Source organism: Gasterosteus aculeatus, chromosome 14 (genome assembly GCF_964276395.1).
Source record: "Gasterosteus aculeatus chromosome 14, fGasAcu3.hap1.1, whole genome shotgun sequence".
In the NCBI taxonomy this organism is placed as follows: Eukaryota; Metazoa; Chordata; class Actinopteri; order Perciformes; family Gasterosteidae; genus Gasterosteus; species Gasterosteus aculeatus.
Window position 1 is genome coordinate 1,149,647 of NC_135702.1, and position 19,825 is coordinate 1,169,471.

A 19,825-nucleotide genomic window follows, 5' to 3' on the forward strand; every position below is an offset into this window, starting at 1 on the left:
ACTGAAGTCGCCTTGTGGTGTTTTGGGCCGCGTCACCGTGGCAACAACAACACACAAACAACAAGCACGTATTTTATAACAGGCTGGAGTTTATTACTAAGAAACTTGAGTATTGAAAGTGTTAAATGTGATGGAGTCTCTCAATGCACCGCCAAAATAAAACACAGACAGCAGCAACGGTCCCAAAAAATCAGATCAAACAGAAAGAGGAACGATTTTAACTTTAAATCTCTTAATAACGTCGTTATTGTACCTGAAAGAAATGATCCCAATAAAGTACGTCCTCATTCTGCTGTAAACGGTCAGATATTAACAAACATTTCTCTCCATCAGCAGTCGGGATTTTCTTTTTATTATTATATTATATACATTCAGTCTCCTGAAACCAAATGAACTCATTGCAACAAAGAAAGGAAAAGGGTAATAAAATAAAATCCACTCTATACTCCAGGACGAGTCTCTGGGGGACAAAGAGCGTAACCATGACGACGGCGCTGAAGCTCATTTTAAAACTTGTCCTGCTGCGCTGAAAGAAACAGAATACAGAGTACATCTGGTGTACAAGTACAAGTACTGCACTCCAGTGGAAAGTCAAGGTACTTCACTGCAGCACTTTATATTTGACGTTAATTTACAAATGAACCTCTCAGAGGTAAATATTTGACTTTTATTATATTCGTGTGACGCTTTAGTTTCTTCTCAGATTAGTTTTTCATCTTCCTGCCCAGAAAAAACATCACTTCATCCTTCAGTTTATCACAAATAGAATGATGAAGATGAAGCTAAATAAAAGGACATGAAGGAGTTAACGTGCAACATGAATGCAGGATGAATATGAATGAAACACGTCACTGATGTATTAATACTTTTAAATACTAGCAGTACGGTTTAGTGAGCCGTCATTTGACTTTTACTGAAGTAAACGATTTGACGGTTATCGGCAAATTAAAACGACTGGTCGCTTCTTCTTTCAGCCTCCTTTAAACTTTAGAGTTGATCTTATTTTACCGTGTTGTTGCAGTAAAATAATAATATACATTGTTAATAAATGTACAAACAAAAGGGTTCATTCAGAGGCGTGTTCACACACACACACACACACACACACACACACACACACACACACGCACACACACAGACACACACAGTTTAGTATAAAACCTGGAGAAACATGTTGAATTAAAACAAAATACATTTATATTTATTCATCTACACATAAAGTGTATAAAACAGCATAAAATAATTGTGATTAAAATCAAATGAAAGGAATTTAAAGCAGAAATAAAATCTCTGGCTCCAGTTTGGTCCAATAACGACGTTTCAGCCACAATGATTCATTGGTTAAAGAATCTCCTGCAGCAGGTGAGCGCCGCATTACCCATGAGCCTCCTCTTCTGTGGAGCTCACCTGGGCGCTGCTGCCACCTGTGGAACCCGACCAACCAGAGGGAGAGGGGGGTGAGTGAGGGGGGGGGGGCATCACGGGGCGAGCACCACCACGCACACGAGGGGGGGGGGGGGGGGCAACAGGGCGGCGCCAGAGAGACGAAGAAGAAGCCGAGAGGAAGAAAACCTCAAAGTTCTAATAACTGAAGCTACAACAAAGGGCTCATTATTAATTATATACTACGCTGCTTTAATGGGATATTTACACATTTAATGAGAAATTAAACGGAAGAAACATGTCATATTACACCGTACAAAGGAATTGACCACTTAAGGTAAAATGACTTCCAGGCTACTTTCTGTAGGATCGCTTTATTTGATAAAGACTGAAACGTAAACCTGTTTTTATATTAAATAAAGATTTCAGAAATTCTCTAATTTTCATTGAGTTGCACTCAGCGAAACATCGGACCACTAAATTAAAGCAAAGACTTCAAGCTTTTACAACATAAAGAGGTTCAGAAATATATTTTAGGTTAATGTTTGAATGAAAATAGGTTTTTTCTGTATGACTTTCTGCAAATATATTTGGTGATACATGAAAAGAAGCTCAAACCAACTATTATGACTTCATTTGGAGGTCTGGTGCTTTACGCTTTGGAACTACACTTTACTGGACGTAAACAGGTTGTTTAGTGATTCAAATATAAATACATATATATATTATATATTTGCATTTCAGCAAATTGTGTCTATTGAAAACAAGCCGATTGAACCGTTAGCAGCTCAGGTTCGGGCCGCGTCTCTGCCTTCGTGCCCATGAGCCTCCAGTGTGGACGCCAGAGGGACACGTCTCAGCCTTTAAGGTCATGGATATAAACATGTGGATCAGATCAGACACGACCTTTAACTGATGGAGAGAAGGGAGATGATTGCAGGGAAAGAGCAGAGGAAATAAAACGTCACCAAACACAAATGGACACACAGGAACGCACACAGGGGGACAGCGGAGTGTGTGTGTGTGTGTGTGTGTGTGTCTGCTGTCACGCCTCAGACGGCTGCATTTCACCTCATGCAGACAAACAAACATTAAATGAATAAATACTAACAGTAATTCTCAATGGTATCAAAGAAGGAAAAGTTGACGGGGAACTCTGGACGAGACCACAGAAGAAGACACGGAGGTGCGAAAGCAGAGAGGGGAGAGAAAGAGGAAGATTATTATCGTTCAGCCATCAGGAGACGAGCAGCGAGGAAACAACACAAAGACGCTCGAGTGCGATTCATCCACAAAGAGTCTGTGTCCACGAAGCGCTTTTTACAGGAAGGTTTTACATCTGGTTGCTATGATACGGAGAGACAACGCCTTCCTCTTTGCTCTCTATTAGACCATGACGCAGGTGATGCATTAGGGCGGGGCTTACTGTGATTGACAGCTCTCTGACAGACCATGAAGCAGGGGATGCTTTAGGGCGGGGATTACTGTGATTGACAGCTCTCTAACAGACCATGAAGCAGGTGATGCTTTAGGGCGGGGCTTACTGTGATTGACAGGTCTCTATGAGACCATGAAGCAGGTGATGCTTTAGGGCGGGGCTTAAAGTGATTGACAGCTCTCTAACAGACCATGAAGCAGGGGACGCTTTAGGGCAGGGCTTAAAGTGATTGACAGGTCTCTATTAGACCATGACACAGGTGATGCTTTAGGGCGGGGCTTAAAGTGATTGACAGGTCTCTATTAGACCATGACACAGGTGATGCTTTAGGGCGGGGCTTAAAGTGATTGACAGCTCTCTAATAGACCATGAAGCAGGCGATGCTTTAGGGCGGGGCTTAAAGTGATTGACAGGTCTCTAGCAGATAATGAAGCAGGTGATGCTTTAGGGCGGGGCTTAAAGTGATTGACAGGTCTCTAACAGACCATGAAGCAGGTGATGCTTTAGGGCGGGGCTTACTGTGATTGACAGGTGTCTAATAGACCATGAAGCAGGTGATGCTTTAGGGCGGGGCTTAAAGTGATTGACAGCTCTCTAGACCATGAAGAAGGTGATGCTTTAGGGCGGGGCTTAAAGTGATTGACAGGTCTCTAATAGACCATGAAGCAGGCGATGCTTTAGGGCGGGGCTTAAAGTGATTGACAGGTCTCTAGCAGATAATGAAGCAGGTGATGCTTTAGGGCGGGGCTTAAAGTGATTGACAGGTCTCTAACAGACCATGAAGCAGGTGATGCTTTAGGGCGGGGCTTACTGTGATTGACAGGTGTCTAATAGACCATGAAGCAGGTGATGCTTTAGGGCGGGGCTTAAAGTGATTGACAGCTCTCTAATAGACCATGAAGAAGGTGATGCTTTAGGGCGGGGCTTAAAGTGATTGACAGGTCTCTAGCAGATAATGAAGCAAGGGATGCTTTAGGGCGGGGCTTAAAGTGATTGACAGCTCTCTAACAGACCATGAAGCAGGTGATGCTTTAGGGCGGGGCTTACTGTGATTGACAGCTCTCTAACATGCACGCTTCATATTTTAAGTCCACTAAGCTTTCCTTTATAAAGAGAGGAAATCGTAGAATAAAAGACCTGCGTCCTGATTCACAGCGGTTTGGTGGACACGTTGTCGCTGGTGTTGGTTCCAGGAGGACGGTGGAGAAACGTACCTGGCTGTGAGTTTCTGTCGTTGAGCAGCTTGGTCTGACTGTTGGGCAGGATCTTAATCTCTGGAGGATCTGGACTGTGACCGACCCGCGACGCCATGAGAGCGTTCAGGTACTGGAGACGAGTCACCTGCCAGCGTCGTGCAGCGATTAGTGGGTTAGTGCACGTTCATTAATGTCACTCTAATATAAAACCACTTCAACATTTTAACAACACGCCTCTTTTCAACCATCAGAATCGGCTACAAATGAGGAGCAACAAAGTGTTTCTGTTTTCCTGTTAAATGAGACGTTTCCTGAAGGGACCCTGGTGCTCAGAGGCAACACCGCTTCAGTCCACAGGGGGCGCCAGAGCACAACACGCTTCCTTTACTCGATTTTTAGCGATTTTATCAATTCGTTGTTGCAGCCCTAGTATTTAGATTGTTGTACTTTAGTGAAAAGTACCACGAAAAAGTACTATGAACACTGTGAATGAGTTGAGAACTCAAAAGGTTGACAACACACACACACACACACACACACACACACACACGCACCCGTATGAGCTGCAGGTCGCTGAGGGCTCGGACGGTGTAGTCGGGACAATAGCTGGACGGACTTGTGGCGTCGGCGGACTCGAAGGGATCCCTGGGAGAGAGACACTGGGTCGACACAGGAGACTGGTGCACTGCAGACACACACACACACACACACACACACACACACACACACACACACACACACGAGTCAGCACAACATCTGCTGTCCTGCTTCTTCTTCTCCTCCTTTTTGAACCTCGGTTATGGAAACACGGAGTGAATAAAGCTGCGTCATCACGATCAAACGGACAAACCGAGTGATTCTTGTCTCGCGACGAATCGTTATTCATTCATAAAATACAACAACGCGTCATCAACGTTGAAGCCGTCGCGATGACGTCACCATGAAGGAGATCAATAGTCCTCCTGCTCACCTGAAGAGGGCAGCGTCAGCGCGGACACGCCGTAGTACGTGAACGCTCCGTTCTCGAACTTCAGCCCCTCCTTCCCGATCTCCACCTCCACGCGACCCTGAGCACCGCAAACAGGAAGCAGCCAGAGGTCACGTGACGGCGCTCCACGTCTTCTTCCTGCCGCTCTGTGGGACGGACGAGCAACGGGCCTCAGAGGCTCTCAGAGGCTCACTGACCTGCAGCAGCAGGATGAAGTAGTCCACCGGGTGGTTGCGCGTGTACAGGTAGTGAGCCGCGCTCAGCCGGTTGTTCGGGTCGAAGGGAACCTCCTGGTTGACGCTGGGGTGACGCAGCAGGTGGAACAGGACCTTCTCGGACATGCGCCCGGGGCTGAAGTGAGCCACCTCTGTGGGGGGGGGCAGGAGACACGGGCAGCGACGTGAGGTACAATGTCGGGACAAACGGCTTCTTCACTCTTAGAATAAGCAACATGGGACGTAATCATTACGCGTGTGGAGTGAAACTGTGACCGAGTCCATCAGCGCGTGACGCTTCAGTCCAATAAGTTATCAATCAACTGCTACATGCAAGTTCTGCTTCTTCTTCTAAAAGAATAGTCACAGAAATAACAAAAAAGCTGCATGCAGGATTTGTTCACTCGTGAGATAAAAGGGAATCTTCCTCGTCATCCTCGGCATGTTTGGTGGCACTTGGCGTTCCGAGGGAGGGAACCGCCGGGCGAAGCGAGTCCAGTCCAGATCCACCTCAAGACGTTACTCCTGTGATGAAAAGAAATGTAAAAAGGTTCAGTAGAAGATCTTTTCATCAACGGTATCCCTGCTTTGTTTACCTTTTCTTTTTGACTAAGGAATGGAACCATAGTCAAACATACACATCTGTACACACAGGACCCAAAACATCAGGTAACAGACTCTTGCTTTTGGTCTCTGATGCTGAACAATTCTGCCTGATTCCCACAGCTGTCTGATGACAATCCAGTTTATTTATTTTCTTTAAACATTGTTATCATTTACTCTGCTGTTTTTTGTCTTTAACTTGTTTAATGGTTTGACTTTATAAGATTATAAGTTCTGCCGTATAATAGTAACCCAACTATTTTCCATTTGATCTATTTTCGTTAATTTTTATCCAATTGTACCATTTGTTCATTCCATCAGTCCTGTTGACACACAGTGAATAAAAGCAATCTTTCTCCTCCAGCTCTATTACATTTCCTATCAGGACTAATTAGGATTTCAGAGAGGGGAAATTGAAAAAGAAAAATCCCTTCATCCCGTGTTTTGTCTGCCGTGGTTTACGATTCACCTGTAATTCAGGAGAGAGGGCTAGCGCGGATCGTGGCACCGGCAACTCGCTGAGGCACTTCCTGTTGCAGGTTGCGGCGCCGCGGCGAATCGTGGCAACTGCCTCGAGTTTACGGCAACTGCCTCGCCTGTTGCCTCGGCTGAGTGAGGTACCTCGAGCGGTACCACGAATTCAGGGGCCGTTTCATCGGTCGAGAGGTACCTCGAGTTAAAGGAGTCTTGCCACGACCAAAGGGAGCGGTGCCTCGGCTGATAGACGCACCGGGAGTTTAAGGGAGCGGTGCCTCGGCTGATAGACGCACCGGGAGTTTAAGGGAGCGGTGCCTCGGCTGATAGACGCACCGGGAGTTTAAGGGAGAGGTGCCTCGGCTGATAGACGTACCGGGAGTTTAAGGGAGAGGTGCCGCGGCTGTTTCCGTTCATTTTAGTATTCATATATATGCAACATGTGACGGTATAATACAGTTTGAGTACGACTGTTATCTGCGGGTTGAGTTGCCGTGGCGAGTCGTGGCAGCGGCCTCAACTTCACGACAGCTGCCTCGACTTTGCGGCAATGATGCCTCGACTGTTGCAGTTTTCTTTTCATATTTTGACAAAATGTGACAATACTATCCTGTACTTTGCTGCACTCTGTCCTTAAGAGTACGAGTGTTGTTGGTTGTAATTGGTTTAGTCATAAAACGCAGATAAGCGATGCAATAGCTCAGCTAAGCTAATATGGGCTAAGACCACTCGTTGCCTTGGTTACGATAACCACTTTCCGGCAGCGCCCCGAATGAATGCAATGTAAATATTGATGCATTGTAACGTTAAAACTATTGAGAAGTGCTGAAAGCTTTTTGTATGTGTGTGTATATATATTTTAGTAGTATATATATATAATATCGTTATATTACAGTTCATTCAAAGGCCTAATCTTTTCCTCAGTGCTGAAGACACGTCAGGAAGTGACAGAAAGCAGTGTTAAGAAATGTTCAAATCGTTGCAGTACAAAACCAAGACACAATTACAGAGATGATTTTGAGCACATTTATTTCTGCATTAAAAAACAAAGCAGAGATTATTTTATTTCACCCACTAGTAATATTATATATTTTTGTCAAGAGTACTAGGCTTAAAACAAAACTGTTCATTTTTTACGGACTTATCTGCAGAAATCATTCAGCGCATTCACAAAAGAACAGAACTTGATTTATGCGTTGCATTCATGCACAGTAAACACAATGGACGTGAAAAAACACCATATAGATGAATCTAGTGATTCTTTAATAAAATACTTTTTAAGAAATACATGTTTGTCTCCCTAGTAAACAATAAAAACTGTTTATAGCATGATATTGTCATAAACCGGGTACCTTCCTCTTTTTCCTTTCCACTCCTTTCTTGTAATTTACACACACTCGCACCCCCCCTTCACACACACACACACACACACACACACACACACACACACACACACTTAATTACACCTGCTCATTCATTCCCAGCTGCTTCTCATTCTCTCATCTCATCATCCTCTCTTCCTGCTTCCTCTAATTAGACTCTATTTCTAGCCTCCCTCTTCCCCTTGTTCTCCAGCAGAGCTTTACCTGTGCACCCGACGTACCTGAGCTCGCTGTCCCGTATCGCCTGCCTTGTTGTGTCCTGACGGTTCGTGCTGAACTATTATTGTCCCGTTGCTAACCTCTGCTTTACCCAGCCTCCTGTTTGACGTGAGCTGCCTGCTGTCTGGTGCGTCTCCCTCGGCCTGGACCTCGTTCTCTGCTCACTGGGCGTCACCGTTGCCGGCCAAACGCCCGTATTCTTCTGTTTGTGTGTTTGTGTTCATTAAAACACTTTACGTTCCCTTGCGTTTGGGTGGTCGCTTCTTCACAAGCACAACAGATATAGTCAAAAGGAAATAAATATCATTTAAAGAATGTCATTTTTCCTTTTACGTAACATCCATCATGAAGGTACTGTCTGTTGCCTGATCATGAGACAATATAGAATCGCTTAATACTTTAATCCAGCAGCTTTTGTGCGATCACTGGATATCTAAAAACAGTCATGCACACAATCACGCTCAGGCAAATTCTTTTGTCAACAATTGTAGTCAACATTAATTTAAATGAAAATACTGGTAACTCATATTATATACCGACATTCAATTTTAGACACGTCTTGATGGCCCCCACCCAGTGTTATTGTTTGTTCATATAATCACATACGCATTGATTAGTTCTCGAAGTAGAGATTGTAACCAGGGCGGCAAGTGATCTTAGTCCATATTCGCTTAGCTGCACTAAAATGGGAAGCCGTTGTATCACTTATTGGCTTTTATTACTAAAATAACTACCAACGCTAGTACTTTTAAAGGCAGTATTGTATTGTCACATATTGGTAAAATTATAAAACAAACATATCACATATTTGGGAAATGAAACTGTCTGGCGCAAAGTCGAGGCAGCTGTCGTAATAACGGCAACCGTCGAGGCGCCACTGCGGCAAAGTCGAGGTAGCTGTCGTGAAGCCGCGGCAACTGCCTCGTGAAATCGTGGCAACTGCCGCAGTGTCGAGGCACTTGCCACGATTCGCCGCGGCACCGCAACCTGCAACAGGAAGTGCCTCGGCGGGTTGCCAGTGCCACGATATGCACTAGTTCCTACTGTAATTCAGGCTCCTCGGGACACAACCCTCAGTCTCCAGTTCTCAGCACTAAAACGCATAAAAATGAATATTTCGCAGTATCTGAGTTCAAACCTTGTCAGAACAAGAAAGTAACCACTAACTTCAAAGATAAACATTTGCAAAACCGAGATCTAGAGACAAAGACGATATATCTTGGGTCCGGTTTGCTATAAAAGATCTCGTCACTTCTCCTCTCTCAAGCAGATCCTGGCCTCTCAAACTACCCACGACGGAATAGCGCCTTTGACCAGGAGTCCCTTACCCACCGTACCGTCCAAACCTTGAGTGAGTCAAGGTGATCAAGAAGATCTTGAGATCCGCCTCCAAGGACCACATGTAAGAAGGATGTTACTCGACACCGTTGTGAAATCATTGTACATGACATTTATTCTCAGGAACACCATGTCTCAGTTCAAGAGGTCACAGACCTTCTGTCCACTTACAACGGACCTTATTTTCAGACCATCAATACAGGCAGAAGTGGAAGCAGGGAGGAAGGTGATCAGGGCTTGTTTCTCTGGAGCCTCGGCTTGTTTCCACATTATAAGGGAGGACAGTGGTGTATCCTGACACGTTGACGGCATCATGGTGGGTGCCAATTATTGATCATCCACCGCCAACAGTGCACGAGGAATAAAATAAAATATAATGCGATGGCTATTAGTAGAGTAAGGTTATGGGTTAGTTTAAAATAAAAGCTAAAGTTAGAAAATATCAAAAAATAAAGTGCAACAGGAAGTGACAAAAGTGACGAGTAAAAAGTGACGTGTGCAGTGTGAGGGGGAGTGACAAGTGGAGTGTTATAGTCAGTCAGTGGGGGACCGGGCTCTGTTGATGAGCCCGACTGCCGATGGGAAGAAACTGTTGGTGTGGCGGGAGGTCTTAGTCCTGATGGACCTCAGCCTCCTGCCAGATTGAAGGGGCACAAACAGGTTTTGTCTGGGGTGAGAGGGGTCGGCTACCATCTTTGTAGCTGCTTCAGAGACCTGGAAGCGAACAAGTCCTGCAGGGACGGCAGATTGCAGCCGATCAGCCTCTCTGCAGAGCGGAGGACGCGCTGCAGCCTGCCCTTGTCCTTGGCTGTGGCTGCAGCATACCAGACGGTGATGGAGGAGCAGAGAATGGAATCCATGATGGCCGTGTAGAAGTGGACCATCATCGTCTTTGGCAGGTTGAATTTCTTCAGCTGCCTCAGGAAGAAGAAAGAAGAAGAAGAAGTGACAACAACCACAGTTCACCCGACAAACCGTCAACGCCGGTTCACTTTCCTCATCAACGAAAAAGGGCCAAATCCCCAAAAAGCCGCTGCAATTCCCCGACTCCATCACCCAGGAGAAAGACATCAGCCTCCCAACCTCGTCCCATCTATTGCTGTCTTACCACACGTAGCCAGCCGCTTCGTCTCCACGCTCTAGTGAGATCCCCAGAAATCCAGCCTCCACCAACCTCCAACTGGAGCGTTGCAACGGTGCAAAAAGGACTAAAGGAAAATTAAATCCCTTTCCTCCACTTTTTGATCTACTTATGTTAAACATCTGTGGATAACATGTTGCCACCAAAAGAAAATCAAAATCAATTTTTTTTTTTCTTTACTTTGTCCGGATTGTTTTGACAGTGGCGGTTTTATCCATCTTCTGTGGGGGGTGAGAGGGGATTGTGAATGTGTCACATTGTACATCATACAAGCAGGCTTCTTTACTGGCTTTTTTTACCCACAATCCTTTGCACAGCAGATGTAGGAGCCAGAGGGTTCAAGGTGCCATGTGATGAGGAAGTAGAATCCTTCATGTAACAACATGTACTTTGTGAGGAAGCTGCAGTAAATGATTCAACACGCAGCTTCACACTGATACGTGGGCGAGTTGTTCCGCCCCGACAGGTTCAACATGAAGTGGAGAGAAGAATAACTGCTCAAAAAAAAGAAAATGGCCAACTGTCTGTCTGTTATCTGTGAAAAACGCAATATTTTAAGAAAGCATCAACATTTGTGTGCATTTCGATGGCATTTCTAGCGAGAAGTCTGCGTTATATTTTCATAATCTTCTATCAGAGAACGTAGACGACCTTCCGGTAATTAGTTTCTAGTGACGTAGTTGCAAGGCGATGTAAATGAATGGGCCAAATAAAACGTAGTATGTCACGATTTTGGAGAGAAAGCGTGACAATACCACGTTCCACAGCTACACGTTTTGCTGTGAGACTGGTTGCGAATAAAAACACTCTGAGCTCAGACTCTGTTGTCTTAGTGGATGTTTTTATTCAATATGAACTCTTCACAACATTTGTTACAAAGGTTTCTGCTTCATCACGTGTTCCCTACTAGTCTACATGTAGAAGAAGACCAGGAGACAAAGAGGGACGTGCACGGGTCCTCTGGACCATCTGGTCCAAACTACAGCATCCGGTCTGTTGCCATAGCAACTCTTTACAAGGTGGAAGGATCGTTCCACTGATGCTGGTTTTGATCCTGAAAGACTCTTGTTCAAGCAGTGAGGAGGATTCTGTTGACCTTGGACCCTTGAACAGCTCAGACTGAGACTCAGTCAACCAGTCAGACTGCATACTTTGATGGTGACGTGAGGACGCACCCTTTCTGATGAAGGACAACAAGCTCCAACAAGCTGCGTCACTTCACTCCGTCTGATGGAAGCTGAAGTGAAGCACGGAGCTCCTTTTCTACACGGACCTGCTGAGGACAGAAGAGAGCTGCTCACTGAGGAAGTTCATGTCTACAAGCTCAGTAAGTGCAGCTGTGATTGGTTGAATGACATCATTGATGCTTGTGGACGTGTGATTGTTTAAAGCTGGGAAACAAGATGGCGCCTGTGTGAGCAGGCAGAGAGGAGTTGCTGTTAGTCTGAATGATGACGCTGTGATGAAGACGAGGAGCTCAGTCTGATCTGGGGTCTGTGAGGACTGTTACTGATGAGGAGGGGAAGGTAGCAGACGGGGGGACACTAGGACCCAGCAGGGACCACAGAGCTCACCTGGGCCTTTGTTCTTGAAACACACCTGACAGACGCTCTGTTTGCTCCACAGAACACATCTAGTCACTTTTTAGAGTGTTTGACTGTTACCGATGAAGAGGGGAAGGTAGCAGACGGAGGGGCACTATATATTTTTTATTTAGATTCGAGGTCTTATGTTTTTCAGTTGAAGATTTTATGTTTTCGGATACAAATGTTTTTGACTTTTGGCCCTGATATGGCTCGGGGGGCGTGGCATCAGCTGAAAGGGGCGTGTCATCATGATTGACAGCTTAACAAAGAAGGCTGAAAACCTTCCTCTACGCGTTGCCTTCAGGAAATCTGGAATTATGAATCAACACTTTTAGTCACCATATTCACTTATTTAGTTCTATCAACATCAAACTGCTTCATATTTCTAATCTTGATGAAACACGACCTTTCAAACAGAGTCGTGCCCCCAAAGACATTATAGCACCTAATGCACATACTTACTATACGTAAATATATATATTATCTTTACTTGTTGGAGAGGAAGTGCAGATAAGCCGTTCATAGATCAGACATCAGGACTCCTGATCGTAACCACACCCACAATGGAGAAAAACCCGTTCACACACACATCTACACGTGTACTAACACACAAACACACACCCATCTGGTACGACTGGTTTGCCTCATGTTGGAAAATACCTCAAGTCAGAGGGTTCAAGTTGTTTTAGCCGTTCCAAATATCCACTGTGGGTTCCTTCAGTCAAAGACGTCCTGCTCTCTGCGACAAGCTGTCGGATGACTGGACGTCCTTCACGTGTGTCCACATTCAGAAAGCAAGCTCACACGTATCTGCTGTCACATGCTTATGGTTCATCACTGTGTGTGTTTAGCTGTTCCTGTTTGATTGTGTTTATATCGCTATACACCATGTTCACGTGATCGGGTGGAGCCGACTCCATCACATGGATGCTACGCTGCGTTCACAGTGGTTCAGAGATTCAAACGTGGTTGTTGAACGCTACTATCTGAGTTTATTGCTCTTATTCTGTGATTCGTGTTAAAACAGCTCGCTAAGTAGAACTTTGTCACTGGTGTAAATTGTCTTACTGCCAATCACGTGAATGTGGTGTATAGAAAGTGTGGATTCAAAATTACCACAGTGCTTACGCTTCCTGAAGGCAACGCGGTTGAGGAAACTTTTAAGCCTTCTTTGTTAAGCTGTCACTCATGATGACACGCCCCTCTCTGTTGATGCCACGCCCCCTTATCAGGACCAAAAGTCTGACAGTGAAAAAACGATTGAACAGTTGAATCGGAAAATATGAAATCTACAACTGAATAATGAAAGGAACCTAAATATCTATGTATATATATAGAAAATAATGTGATTATATATCTAGAAAATAATGAAAATAAATATATATAGAAAATAATGTGATTATTTATCTAGAAAATAATGAAAATAAATATTTTGTAAGGGTTAGGGTAAGGGTTGTTCAGTCTGTTCAGTTCTGAATTATGTTGTGTTGTGCAACATATGTGGTTATACATCAACATAAGAATCCTCAATATATTTCTCAATAAATATAATGGGTAGATCATTTTGACTTGGTCATTTCAAAAGCGTCCGCTCAATGACATGTAATGTAATGTAACTGTTACCTGAACAACTCCACCAGCTCCACCCAAGTGAAACAGAGTTATTAAGAAGTATTTAAAAGTCCACATTAGAAAACTCCTTGGTGGATCCACACACACACACACACACACACACACACAGACACACACGCAAGCAGGCTTCTTTACTGGCTTTTCTTACCCACAATCCTTTGCACAGCAGATGTAGGAGCCAGAGGGTTCAAGGTGCCATGTGATGAGGAAGTAGAATCCTTCATGTAACAACATGTACTTTGTGAGGAAGCTGCAGTAAATGATTCAACACGCAGCTTCACACTGATACGTGGGCGAGTTGTTCCGCCCCGACAGGTTCAACCTGAAGTGGAGAGAAGAATAACTGCTCAAAAAAAAGAAAATGGCCAACTGTCTGTCTGTTATCTGTGAAAAACGCAATATTTTAAGAAAGCATCAGCATTTGTGTGCATTTCGATGGCATTTCTAGAACTAAATCATCTTAATTTTATTTTGAATACGTTTTTTTTCAAATCTCTATTTCGAAAGATCAAAAGCTTTGTCCTGGATTTGGCTCCATATACTTCCTGCTTCATGATTAGTTTCATTATGAATTGAGTTTGTTTGATGAATACAAATTACACGGCATTTCTGTTGTTGCAGGTGAAGCTGTGAACCACCTTCACACTTCCCCAATATTCACAGATTCATCCAACTTGTGTCCACAAAGAGGACGCTGACTTCATCAGAGGTGCTTAGAAAGAGGGAGAAGAATTCTATTTGATTGTGAATCCAAACCAATGAACCGATAAAACTCCATCTTTAAAACATGCTTCTTTTTAAATGCAGAGCAGTAATTGTTCTGTGTGAATGATGTTTATTTGGGTGTCTTTAAAAAGGCCAGATGGAGAAAGTCAAGAAGGACATCCTCATCATTTTAAAGGAGCTCAAGGACGAGGACTTCAAAGAGTTCAAGTGGCACCTGAACCTCAGATCAATCCCACGCAGTGACCTGCAGAACAAAGACAGGATGGACACGGTGGACCTGATGGAGCAGTACTACGGCACAAACTTTGTTCAGGTGGCCGTGGAGGTTTTGAAAGAGATGAAAGAGAACAATCTGGCCGAAAAATTATCCAAAATGAACTTTAACCCTACGGGTAAGTTGTTAAAAAGCGGAAGAAAGACATCAGATGTGTACAATAAAGATACAACAGATTATTCATGTTAATACCGTCCTTGACAAACGTTAATAATAGCGGGGCACCACCCTTGGATTAGGGATTAAAAACTATAACTATAGTATAGCTGTAAACTATAAAGTCTCATAATTGGTGTTCAGTCATTAAGCGAAACTATTCCACTATTAAGTGTAGATTTTAATTTCAGCACAGGCTAAATATACCAGCTATTATCACTCTACAAATGCACAAAGTAAACACAGAAAACATCTTGTTTCAGGCAAACCGAATCCTGTGGGAGGAGATGGAGGTCAAGGTGAAGAGACTTTTTGTACCACCATCTAATTATTGCACACTTCAATTATTTCCGTGGTCTTATTCAATCAATCCACTTTATTCCAGACACAGAGGTCCATAGAGAATACATACACATGAAAAACAACAATACAAACAACATTTAAGAATGATGCAGACGAGGCATCAATTATAAAAACTTATACAGGCTTCGGGTCCAATGTCTCCAGAACCACGATGTATACCTTGTGTCCCTCTTGGAGACATCCACTAAGGACACAACAATCATATTCTTAGACCTTGTCAATCTGCACATGAATCTATACATACAATTTATTAAAACAGCTTTAAAAGTGGGCACTTTATTGGACACAAACATTTGAAAAGATAAAGATGCACTGAGAATTGTGCGTAAAGTCCCTAGGTGGAATAGTCACCTAGGGACTTTACGCACAATTCTCAGTGCATCTTTATAAGCCACTTGAAGTTTTTTCATCTTTGACTTACTAAAATGACACCACAGGTGGGCAGTATACAGTGGGGCGCAATAGGTTCTGAAAAGTGCGATTTTAACATCAGAAGTGCACATGAGAAATGTGCGTGCCAGCATGTTCGCTTGCCCATACAATTTTCCACACATCATCATCATCATCATCATCATCACACAGGTCATCTCTGATCACATGTCCTAGATATTTGACTTTCTTCTTCTTGATGCTATGTATTCTGCAATCCTATCCATAAGAATCCCTTCTAGTACCTTGGATAGTATACTAGCAAGAGCAATAGGTCTATAGTTATCTATACTAGTTAATTTACCAGTCTTATTTTTAACTACAGGCACAAGCAAAACAGACAACATGGACCCAGGAAGTATGCCATGTTTAATCAACTCAGAAAAGCACAAAGCAGGTAAAACTGAGATAGTTTGACCAGCATATTTCAGATATCAGATTTCAGATATTTCAGTCATAGTTCTCGATTGTCAAGTTCTCACAGTCAATATTCGTGTAGCTTCAGATAGGAATGCAAAAAAATACAACCAATAACTTAATCCAAGGGAAATATTACACCATTAAAGTAAAGCACTATCTGGTTTGTGTCTTTTTCTGTTCATTCAGAGATTATCACCAACTGTCAACGTGAACTCAAATCCAACCTGAAGAAGAAGTTCCAGCGTGTGTTTGAGGGGATCGCTAAAGCAGGAAAGACATCCCTTCTGAATGAGATCTACACAGAGCTCTACATCACAGAGGGAGGGACTGCTGAGGTCAATGAAGAACATGAGATCAGACAGATTGAAACAGCATCCTGGAAACCAGACAGACTAGAAAAAAACATCAGACTAGAAGACCTCCTCAAAGCCTCAGCTGGAGGAGAGGAACCAATCAGAACAGTGATGACTAAGGGAGTGGCTGGCATTGGGAAAACTCTCTTAACACAGAAGTTCACTCTGGACTGGGCTGAAGACAAAGACCACCAGGACATACAGTTCACATTTCCATTCACCTTCAGAGAGCTGAATGTGCAGAGAGAGAAGAAGTTCAGCTTGGTGGGACTTGTTCATCACTTCTTCAGTGAAACCAAAGCTGCAGAAATCTGCAGGTTTGAAGAGTTCCAGGTAATGATCATCTTTGACGGTCTGGATGAGTGTCGACTTCCTCTGGACTTCCTCAACAATGAGATCCTGACTGATGTCACAGAGATCTCCTCAGTGGATGTGCTCCTCACAAACCTCATCAGGGGGAAGCTGCTTCCTTCTGCTCGCCTCTGGATAACCACACGACCTGCTGCAGCCAATCAGATCCCTCCTGAGTGTGTCGGCATGGTGACAGAGGTCAGAGGGTTCAGCGACCCCCAGAAGGAGGAGTACTTCAGGAAGAAGTTCAGTGATAAGGAGCAGGCCAGCAGGATCATCTCACACATCAAGACCTCACGAAGCATCCACATCATGTGCCACATCCCAGTCTTCTGCTGGATCACTGCTGGAGTTCTGGTGAAGGTGTTGAAGACCAGAGAGGGAGGAGAGCTGCCCAAGACCCTGACTGAGATGTACATTCACTTCCTGGTGGTTCAGTCCAAAATGAAGAAGGTCAAGTACGATGGAGGAACTGAGACGGATCCACACTGGAGTCCAGAGAGCAGGAAGATGATCGAGTCTCTGGGAAAACTGGCCTTTGATCAGCTGCAGAAAGGACACCTGATCTTCTATGAATCCGACCTGACAGAGTGTGACATCGATATCAAAGCAGCCTCAGTGTGCTCAGGAGTGTTCACTCAGATCTTTAGAGAGGAGAGCGAACTGTACCAGGACAAGGTGTTCTGCTTCGTCCATCTGAGTGTTCAAGAGTTTCTGGCTGCTCTTCATGTCCATCTGACCTTCTACAGCTCTGGTGTCAATCTGCTGTCAGAAGAACAAACCTCCCACCAGTTTAAACACTCTAAACCCAATCCTGAACCACAGCATCTCTACCAGAGTGCTGTGGACGAGGCCTTAAAGAGTCCTAATGGACACCTGGACTTGTTCCTCCGCTTCTTCCTGGGTCTTTCCCTGGAGACCAATCTGACTCTTCTACGAGGTCTGCTGACAAAGACAGGAAGTAGCTCACAGACCAATCAGGAGACAGTCCAGTACATCAAGAAGAAGATCAATAGGAATGTGTCTCCAGAGAAAAGCATCAATCTGTTCCACTGTCTGAATGAACTGAATGATGGTTCTCTAGTGGAGGAGATCCAACAGTCCCTTAGTTCAGGACGTCTCTCCACAGATAAACTGTCTCCTGCTCAGTGGTCAGCTCTGGTCTTTATCTTACTGTCATCACAAGAAGATCTGGAGGTGTTTGACCTGAAGAAATACTCTGCTTCAGAGGAGGCTCTTCTGAGGCTGCTGCCAGTGGTCAAAGCCTCCAACAAAGCTCTGTAAGTACAGAGAGTTAGATTCACACATCATGACTTAAACATGCTGCCATCTTTTCTACTTATTGTTTATATTTTCTTCATTGTTGTTTCTTCAGACTGAGTGACTGTAACCTCTCAAAGAGAAGCTGTGAAGCTCTGTCCTCAGTTCTCAGCTCACAGTCCTCTAGTCTGAGAGAGCTGGATCTGAGTAACAACCACCTGCAGGATTCAGGACTGAAGCTGCTGTGTGCTGGACTGGAGAATCCACACTGTGACCTGGAGACTCTCAGGTCAGGATTCAACACGGTTTCTTTTATTTAGTTTAATTCCTGACTTTCGTAAGATTCTTTCTGCTTGTATTATTTACATCAAACATTTATTTCATGTATATATTTATGTTCTCAGTATTATTGTCAGATTGTTGATGAACATTAGTGGGTGTTTAGTTGTGACTGGAAACCAGTCAGTAACCATTTTAATGTGACCCCCTCAGTAGCCGACAGTATCTCAGTCCTGCAGTGACCTTCTAGTCCTCACAGCTCCCTCAGATCATGTGACATGTGTGTTGTTTTGTGTGTCTGCAGGCTGTCAGCCTGTCTGATCACAGAGGAAGGCTGTTCTCCTCTGGCTTCAGCTCTGAGCTCCAACCCCTCCCATCTGAGAGAGCTGGACCTGAGTAACAACCACCTGCAGGATTCAGGAGTGAAGCTTCTGTGTGTTGGACTGGAGAATCCACACTGTGACCTGGAGACCCTCAGGTCAGGATTCAACACGGTGTCTTTTATGTAGTTAAATTCCTGACTTTCATAAGATTCTTTCTGCTTGCCTTATTTACAACAAACATTTATTTTATGTATATATTTATGTTCTCAGTATTATTGTCAGATTGTTGATGAACATTAGTGGGTGTTTAGTTGTGACTGGAAACCAGTCAGTAACCATTTTAATGTGACCCCTCAGTAGCCGACAGTATCTTAGTCCTGCAGTGACCTTCTAGTCCTCACAGCTCCCTCAGATCATGTGACATGTGTGTTGTTTTGTGTGTCTGCAGGCTGTCAGGCTGTCTGATCACAGAGGAAGGCTGTTCTCCTCTGGCTTCAGCTCTGAGCTCCAACCCCTCCCATCTGAGAGAGCTGGACCTGAGTAACAACGACCTGCATGATTCAGGACTGAAGCTGCTGTGTGTTGAACTGGAGAATCCACGCTGTGACCTGGAGACCCTCAGGTCAGGATTCAACACGGTGTCTTTTATTTAGTTAAATTCCTGACTTTCGTAAGATTCTTTCTGCTTGCCTTATTTACAACAAACATTTATTTTATGTATATATTTATGTTCTCAGTATTATTGTCAGATTGTTGATGAACATTAGTGGGTGTTTAGTTGTGACTGGAAACCAGTCAGTAACCATGTTAATGTGACCCCCTCAGTAGCCGACAGTATCTCAGTCCTGCAGTGACCTTCTAGTCCTCACAGCTCCCTCAGATCATGTGACATGTGTTGTTTTGTGTGTTTGCAGTCTGTCAGTCTGTCTGATCACAGAGGAAGGCTGTTCTTCTCTGGCTTCCGCTCTGAGCTCCAACCCCTCCCATCTGAGAGAGATGGACCTGAGTAACAACGACCTGCGGGATTCAGGAGTGAAGCTGCTGTGTGTTGGACTGAAGAGTCCACGCTGTGACCTGGAGACCCTCAGGTCAGGATTCAATCAATGTTCACCTGGTTTATTTATATCCCTGATATTTTTCTGACCTTCTTAAGATACTTTCTGCTTGAATGATTCAAATCAAATATGTCATTTCCAAATATTTTCATAAACATGTGATAGTGTTGATTTCCAATATAATGTTACAAATTGAAATATTTGAGATTAATCATAGTTGTCAGTAATATTATCAGATTGT

General features: G+C 44.0%; 2 protein-coding genes across 2 annotated transcripts in view; one reads left to right on the plus strand and one right to left on the minus strand.

The window, feature by feature from the left end:
* Positions 1–19,825, plus strand: part of LOC120814177 (uncharacterized) — a 351,528-nt gene that overhangs the window by 151,632 nt on the left and 180,071 nt on the right. The window contains 3 exon segments of the mRNA XM_078088631.1: positions 15,015–15,050; positions 15,869–15,940; positions 16,150–17,947. Of these exon segments, the coding sequence (XP_077944757.1) occupies positions 15,015–15,050; positions 15,869–15,940; positions 16,150–17,947 (1,906 nt within the window).
* On the minus strand, positions 70–5,436 carry LOC144388294 (metal transporter CNNM3-like). Its single transcript, XM_078088722.1, has 5 exons — positions 5,203–5,436; positions 4,988–5,084; positions 4,572–4,702; positions 4,036–4,162; positions 70–1,424 (listed from the first exon to the last, which is right to left on the minus strand). Exons 1-5 carry the CDS (start codon positions 5,344–5,346, stop codon positions 1,375–1,377), a joined length of 549 nt encoding a protein of 182 aa, XP_077944848.1. The 5' UTR covers positions 5,347–5,436; the 3' UTR covers positions 70–1,374.